Source organism: Sphaeramia orbicularis, chromosome 16 (genome assembly GCF_902148855.1).
Source record: "Sphaeramia orbicularis chromosome 16, fSphaOr1.1, whole genome shotgun sequence".
NCBI classification, from domain to species: Eukaryota; Metazoa; Chordata; class Actinopteri; order Kurtiformes; family Apogonidae; genus Sphaeramia; species Sphaeramia orbicularis.
The window spans coordinates 34,196,408-34,204,588 of record NC_043972.1 but is presented as its reverse complement, the minus strand read 5'-3'; the positions used below and the strand labels follow the sequence as shown (position 1 = coordinate 34,204,588).

Here is an 8,181-nt window from a genome sequence, read left to right as displayed (position 1 = left end):
GGACTTTATAATGGAAAGAAGAGAATGACTATGAGCAAAACTATATGAGAAAGTCTGGAAGATACTATTAAAGAAGATGGGAGAAGTTGTCACCCAAATATTTGAGGAACACTTGCGCAAGTTTCAGGAAGTTGTGTGAAGGCAGTTATTGAGAAAGAAGGAGGACACATAGAATAAAAAACATTTTCTATTATGTACATTTTCTTGTGGCAAATAAATTCTCATGACTTTCAATAAACTAATTGGTCATACACTGTCTTTCAATCCCTGCCTCAAAATATTGTAAATTTTGCTTCCCCACCCTGTATATCTGGATAATTTTACATCAGACCCACAAAGAACATGATTTAACCATTTCTTTTTCAGAGTCAATATTTTTGCATTCTTCTAGTGTGCTCCTGTTGAGAGGAAAACTACAATAAGTAACTTGTACATTCAATATTTTTCTCTATATAAATGACAGGACGCTGTGAAATCTTTACAGACTTTATTAAAATGAAAAGTCAAAAAAGTACAAACAAAAACAGAATTAAACACTGTTTCAGATGAGTTGGACATATACTACAAGCGACATTGAGTGCAAAGGTCTGTGTGCATCCATGATCACATCTTCGATTCCTTCTTGACTTTGAGGAACTCGGCCATATTGGAGAAATATTTCTGGTTGGCTTCAGCCACCTTTTTCTCTGCAGCTTGTGGGTTCACGATTTCCAGTCCCTGCAGACGAAAGCATGTTGTTAGCCAAAATAACTCAGTGTCGCTCAGGGGACATTTTGGTAGAAGAGGACGTCTGGTGTGTTTTTTATTTATTTTTACCTGTAGAGGAGTGAACGCCACACTGGAGCTGGTTCCTGAGGAGCGGTCTCTCACTGTGGATTTTCCTCCATAAGTCATGCTCTGTTTCTGTAACGTCCTCTAAAAAACAACATGGATTAAGAATCAACAAAAAAAAAAAATCATACAAAGCACTTCCAGCGGAGATGGACAGGTCTCGATGTGTTACCTGGAGGGATTTGGAGATCCGGGCCTTGGTGGCCTCGTTGACCTGAGCTTGACGGACTCGCCCACTGCCGCTCTTCCCCAACTGCCCCAAACTGAAGCCCAGATCCTCCTGGTATGCATCATCTTCAATCTGTAATCACAAATCATGCTTGAAGTTGCAGCATACACACTGTATATTAAGACTAAGGCTATTAGATGATGTTTAACAAAGATGATTTTTATTTGTTACCTCCGCCAAGGAGGTTATGTTTTTTGCTGGCGTTGGTTTGTCTGTCTGTCTGTGTGTAAGATAACTCAAAAAGTTATGGACAGATTTCGATGAAAATTTCAGGAAATTTTGATACTGGCACAACGAACAATGATTAAATTTTGGTGGTGATCGGGGGGGGTCTGCAATCTCCGATGTGCTTGTAGTTCCAGTTCTGTTTTCAGCTTCTTTTCCCTGACATTGTTTATATCTTTTACCCCTGGATGTCCACTGGATCATCATCCACCCCTCTAATGAGGGGTCACAGACCCCCTGCCCGTTCATTAAGTCATAAACATATTACTAGTGCCTATATAGGTATTCTATGGATCATAAGATTCTCCATATTTTTGCTATTTGGGCACTTAATGAAAATCATTAGCAATAAAGAACACTTTATTATGAAATCAAGATGTGTGTCGAGGATTGTTCATGTTCCTTTAGTCCAGTTCAATTATGATTTAAGGAGGTCCAGATGGAGAAAATTGCTCATGCACAGGTCTGCCAGCATCACCATGTTTCAGTTGCATTATAATTTAATTATACATTAATTAATTAATATACAGTATATATATTGAAGTAGCACTGGTCATGTATTAACATTTGCACTGTGTGAAATCAATGCCTCAAATCTAACAAAGAAGCAATAGTTAATGTCATTTCAACAATTTATTTTTTTCAATTATTTATTTTTAGTGCAAGTCTGAACTCTGAAGAGTTATCATTATCAAATTAGTGATGTTTATGTTTACTTTATTCTGATGAAACACTGGCCTAATTAAGGATGAGGACCCAAACTTGTCCTGATCTCATTTTACAGATTTGAAAATTTAACTGTGTTCCAAATATGGATTAAATTTACATTTATTATAAAACATGCTGAGTGAAAGACTATGAAATGTTTTTTTGACACAGTCTAAACTGTGCATCAGGTTTAAATAAAGCTAGGGCCTAAAGTGTCTAAAATGAAATCTCTGGTGTTTTACTGTTGAATCACATGTGACTTATGTGAAACTGTTCATCATCCATCTTCAGAGGTTATGTGGGCTGAACCTGAGCTGCTGCAGAACATGGAGATTTTTATTTTAAGGCGAGACATTTATGAATAACATGTATATTTAAATAAACCTGACTTGCCACACATTACTGCCAGAGTTAGACAGAAGTGTGGCTCACGGAGGTATTTTTATTAATACACTGAAGTCATGACAATACAAGCTACCGACCTCTGCAAAGGTTCATCCTGTTGGCGTGTTTCCTGATCTCAGTCAACCCAAGTCGCTCCTTCATCTTTCGATACCTTCAGTAAGAAAGAGCAACAGTCTCTGTTGGTACATACTGTATATACACACACACTTGTTACTGTGTTTTTTCACAGAGCCTTATGTAAGCCTCTTGTGCCTGGTGAGTTTAAAATAGCTAACAGGTTGTGTACCTTCTCCCTCCTCTCTTCTTCCTCTGTCCGTCCAACGGGGCCGGCAGTGGTTTGACCTGCTTCACCGGTGGAGGCTCCTGCCATTTATCAAACTTCCTCTCGATCTCTTCTTTTAGATCGTAGCCTACCTGCACAAATTCAACTCAAGGTTAAAGTCAAAACTGTCACAGGTGAGTTCCAGTCTTTCATTACTGCAGACACTCAAAAACAGGGAAGGTTAAATGGTAAAACTGATGAGAAAAGGGGAACATTTCTGCACACTGTGATGCTAATAGATTAGCCTTATGGTGCAATGTCATTTTTGAAGAAAAGGAATGACTAATACTATGCATCAGTGTTATTTTGCTTCCTCATACATGCAACAAAATATGTCAAAAACATTATGTTGTTCAGTATTGATGCAGATGTGATCTCTCTGCACACTCACCTTTCCATCTGAACTCTCATGGAAACTGTCCACTCGAGCAGCCAGTGTGCACTTGGCAGCCACCAGACGAGCCGCCTTCCTCCTGAGGTCCTGAACAGAAGTAAGACAGATATTAGCTACTGAACCGCAATGGAAAGCTCCTTCAACTTTTGATGTCTGTGCTTCTAACTACATGCACTGACAGGGGGCAGGGACTGCACCACATCACAGTGGTAGATGAATCCGGTGTGTGGAAGTAGAGAGGTGCTGCTGAAGCCAGACAGGGTTCTCCTCTGGGCTCCCAGCAGCATCAGGTTACAGGCTGGCATCTTAGAAAGGTTGGTCAGGCCTCCAGCGATACCTACAGCCAGAGAGGGAAAGAGAGGGAGTGAGAGAGAGAGGAAAACTTAACATTCATATGTACAAACAATCATTATCATAGCATAACTGCCCAAGTCATATTTTTGTAAAATAACAGCCAATGATGAAAAATGAAGCAGCAGTGTTAGGAGAGTAAAGTTATGCTGTTATCACAACGTGGCAGAAAATATCACATAGGCATTTATGCTATGAGGCTAACGATATGTAAAATATAAGATATAATATAAGAATTACATTTTAACAACATTATGAGACTAACAGAAACACAGAGTCCCCTGGTGCTTCAGCTTCTGACTTTAACTTTCACCTGGAAAAAGGCCAAATGGACTTTTAAAATGATTAAGTCTCCCCTTGTGTATTTTCTGTCATCTAACAGAGGGTAAAAGTATAGCGCACACAGGATGGTTGTCCAGGATTCTTTGCACTCCTCTGAACCAACTGCCATGAAAGTCAATGTGATGACATAATATGAGTCCCTTCAATCTGGACTGAGAGGTTTCCATGCCACATACTGCATTAGGTGCTCTAATGCTACACTGCAGGTAAAAGTGTCTCAAATCTGACTTTTTGCCCCTATGTGATTTTGTATGACAGTCTGAACAGCACAAATCCCATTTTTTCAAATCAGACTCAGACCACTTTCATATGTGGTCCTAAATCAGACATTTATCTGATGTTTTGCAATTCAGTCTGAATGGTCATGTCACATTTCATCTGACTTTTATTTCACTGAAATGCGACAGACGTCACAATTTGGCACTGGAGGAGGCGGGACCACGCAAGATCCATATTTAGGTCTATAAACACAGTGTGTGATGGTTTGTCTTTCTTCTGCGCATGCGGGTCCATAGACTGTTCACACATCAGTCTGACAGTATCACATTTGAATTAGAAAATGAACCCCCCACACACACACACACAAAAAAAAAAATTTGATTTTGGCCAATAAAAAAATAGAATTGAGCATTAAGACCTGTAGTGTGAATGTAGCGTTAAATTTATGGGTAGAACAGATACAGAAGTTTATGTTCAATCCTACAGTCTAAGCCTCCTGAAAAATGCAATCTGTGCTGCAGCCCAGAGCACAAGGCTGTCAACATGAGCTTATGAGATAAGCATGTTACAATGTGGACACCTGTGGGATCAGACCTGAATAACAGGAGTGAATATGAGTGAATAATCACCAAGCTACGATATCTAACAGGGTTAAGCAGTATCTCCTCAGTTTTATTCACTTTTAGAATGAGGTGATTAGCAGTATACAAATTTCTCAAAGTAACAGGGTGACATCCCCTTCTTTCTCTATACATTAAAAAAAGGCTGCCATCACTGAATTTAGTTAGACATTTCAAAAAATCATGGGAAGGAAAGCTTCTAGGACCCCCAAAATATAGTGCTTGAGGTGATCTTTGGAAAAAGGATTCATCAAGTAGATAAACAAGAAGAAAACTCCAAGGCACTCTCTTAAAGCATTAAAATGCCTTTATTCTCATGGCATGGTCCTGTGTAGACCTTAAAAAACACTTCAACCCGTTTTGGCTTCAAGCCTCCGTCAGGAAGTAAAACTAATATACTACATTTGTTAGCTGGAAGCTCTCACACAACCCTGAGGGACACCTATGATGTGTGCAGGCATTATTGATGTTTACATGTGGATATAATCTCTCAGAAACAACATCACTCTAAAGAAATCAGTCTAAAGTCATTCTTGTTTGGTAGAGATTCTTGGCTTTAAGGACAGCTCCCCGCCCCCACAGAACAGAAACAGGGTGTGAGTCCAGTGACTATTGGAAAAGAGGACCCCATTCTAGAGTTAACTCCTCTAATAACACCCACAACCAAAAAAGAAAGATACCTTGTGGGCCTGAGGCCCTGTGATGTGTGCTTAACAAGAGCCTGGACTTTTATCGTTCCTGTCCAGAACCCAAATTCACATAAAATGCTTTCTGTAACAGCAAAGTCTGGAGTCTCAACCCTGAGGTAAAATTCATTCAGTTACACCAAAGATCACAAGTGAAGCAGGTACACCATAAGAGTATACAGCAAAGATGATTACAATTCTCATGATGTTTTTTCTTCTTACCCATGATCTTTGCAGCTGTTGATGCTCCGACAATAATGGACAGGTTTGGGGCGATAAAGGACATCCTGGACTCCACATATTCATAGATCCTATGTTTTGATTGGTTCAACTCCAGAGCCATATTACAGGCCTCTTCCAGTTGCTTCAGTTCATCTTCACTGAGCAATGACCTTAAACAAAAAGAACATACAAATTCCCTTTACAATGTACTGAGATCAGTTTACAGAAACAAAAATGGAGCACAATGTTGGAAATACATGTCATATGAAACAAGAATTAACTCCTCACCCCTGTGTAGTCGAGGCTGTGACACTGACAACCATAATAGTGGCATTGGTGAGGATTTGCTGCAGAGTTTCATTGTTTTTGCATTTCTCCAAATTATTTCCCAATTCCTGAGAAGAAAGTGCAAGTTTTAACAAAATGTTCACACTGCATGCTGGAAAACAACACTGATAACACATTGAACTGTGCCAAAAAAAAAGAACAGTCTTAACATGTCCGGGAAAATTACTGAGCGGATAAAACACAAAACTGATGGTAGTAGCAGATTATTTATAGAAAAACCCGTCTCATCATCTCACCTTGACTGTTCGGATGTAATCTAAAGAATCTGGCACCAGAGATTCAAGTTCTGGAAACCTTTTGGAGTATTTGTCCCGAGTGAACTTGTGAATGATATCTGAAAACAGGCAAAAAAAAAAAAAAAGAAAAAAATGGTGTGTGTGTGGGGGGGGGGGGGGCCAGCTTAGATCAAAAGAGAATAGAAAAGCTTGGTGAACTACAAAGAAATCAACCACTAGACTCACTGAGCTCATTGTCGATTTCCACTGTGAGGTTATTGGCTGCGACAATCAGTCTGTACTCTGGGTCGGCTTCAACTGGGCCTGAGACTGAAAGGGAACATATAAAACCAGGGCATGTTTGTGTGGACGTTAATTTGTATGGTTCAAAACACATGATGTCATACCTACAAAGACATACATACAAATGTTTTTACACTCACCCTCTGAGTTTTTGCGCTGTTTTCCAATATAAACTGAAATTTTGTCCATGATCTCTGAAAACTGCATGTAAAAAGTGAAATTAAAAAAATGACACATGAAGAATTGTATTGACTAAAACTCTACTTTGATACAACTCACCTGTTTGCTGTTGCGAAGCTTGGCGATGGATGCAACACTCTCTGCTTTACTGTAATCCACCTCCATCTCCTCTGGGATGTCCTCCAGTCCTCCTTCCATTCTTCCATGTGTCCCCTCTCCATCGCTGTCTCCCTCCTCACCCTCTGGATACAGGCCATCCTCACCCTCATCTCCAGCCTCCTCCAGGTCTGCAAGCAGCTCATCTGCCAGAGACATCTGTGAAGGGACAGAAACAGGAGGGAACTGGCCTGATAATACTGATAGGACTTAACTTTTATTCATTGTTTTTTCTTACAATGAATAAATGAATAACTGCTCTAACTGTTTTTACTTTTAGTTAGAGCAGTAGAAAAGGTTACTGTTGAATCGACAAGGGATAGATCTATTATCATCCATGGACGATTCCTGGATTTGATATTCATGTTTTTATGATTATCACTTTTTTATCCAACAGTGAGTAAAACAAATTCAATTTAAAATGCTCTACATTGGTTCTAATTCAGCCACTTCTCTCTGCCTGTTGAGCAACATCATCCATTTACTTGTTAAAAGAAACAGTTAATCAGCACTGAAAAAATGAAAGAATATTTATCCATTTACTAAACTGTATTATTTATAATCCCTCCAGGTCAGTGTGGAACCTGACAAATAACACTGTTCAAACATTACTACATTGCATTGTTTTTATTTGATTTGAGCATAAGCATTTCAATGAAATTTTATGGTTGAGTTATTCTAAAATAGGTCACCAAAATGATTATTTCTTATTGCAATTGTAAATGGTTACAAATACTGGTTACATAAGACTTCCCATTCTCTGGACTCATTTCTCTCTACAGTATGTAATAGTTCAACAAAAATTTGTCCGGGCAGTAGAAAACGTCAGTATCAATATGTGAGCAGTTTACCAATTACAATGCTAATATTGCACCTATTTTCATAGTCCTCAAGTAGGATTCCCTTCAGACATATGTGGTACTTCATAAATGTGAGGATTTATGAATATCAAATCCCTGAGACTCTGCAGAAATCCCATTTCACATTAACCATATACAAGGCTAATGGTTGTACACAACTTTTCACTTTCAGCATTTAAGAATATAAATTCGCAAAATGTTCAGACATACGACCAAAGCAGATACACATAAACAAAGGAAGTTTGATCATTGAGGTTACTGTTCTACACATATCAACATTAGCTAAGCTAGCGTTAGCATACGTTGGCTGGACGCAGCCAGTCAGGCTAATATGCACTTTTTAAACTACGATAACTTACCCTGAGAGTTAAAACTCTTGTCCACTAAAGACGCAAAAACAAAGATATCCTAACCAGGCTTTAAATTCCTGTGAATGAAGGTAGAACGACTGGCTATATGATTTTTACTAGGATAATCGTGCTAAGCAGTGTTTCAGTGAAGAAAGGTCGCATCATAAGTACGTCACAGCTTTCGCATGGATTTTTGGGAAATGTAGTCAATTTAC

General features: G+C 39.0%; 1 protein-coding gene across 1 annotated transcript; it reads right to left on the bottom strand.

The window, feature by feature from the left end:
* Window positions 1-470: 470 nt before the first annotated feature.
* On the bottom strand, window positions 471-8,142 carry prpf31 (PRP31 pre-mRNA processing factor 31 homolog (yeast)). Its single transcript, XM_030157497.1, is given in 15 exon segments — window positions 471-717; window positions 817-915; window positions 1,004-1,132; window positions 2,476-2,487; window positions 2,489-2,549; window positions 2,685-2,812; window positions 3,112-3,201; window positions 3,294-3,451; window positions 5,555-5,724; window positions 5,843-5,949; window positions 6,139-6,236; window positions 6,364-6,447; window positions 6,561-6,621; window positions 6,700-6,915; window positions 7,976-8,142. Coding segments are annotated over 14 exon segments (1,527 nt in total). The 5' UTR covers window positions 7,976-8,142; the 3' UTR covers window positions 471-603.
* Window positions 8,143-8,181: the final 39 nt, after the last annotated feature.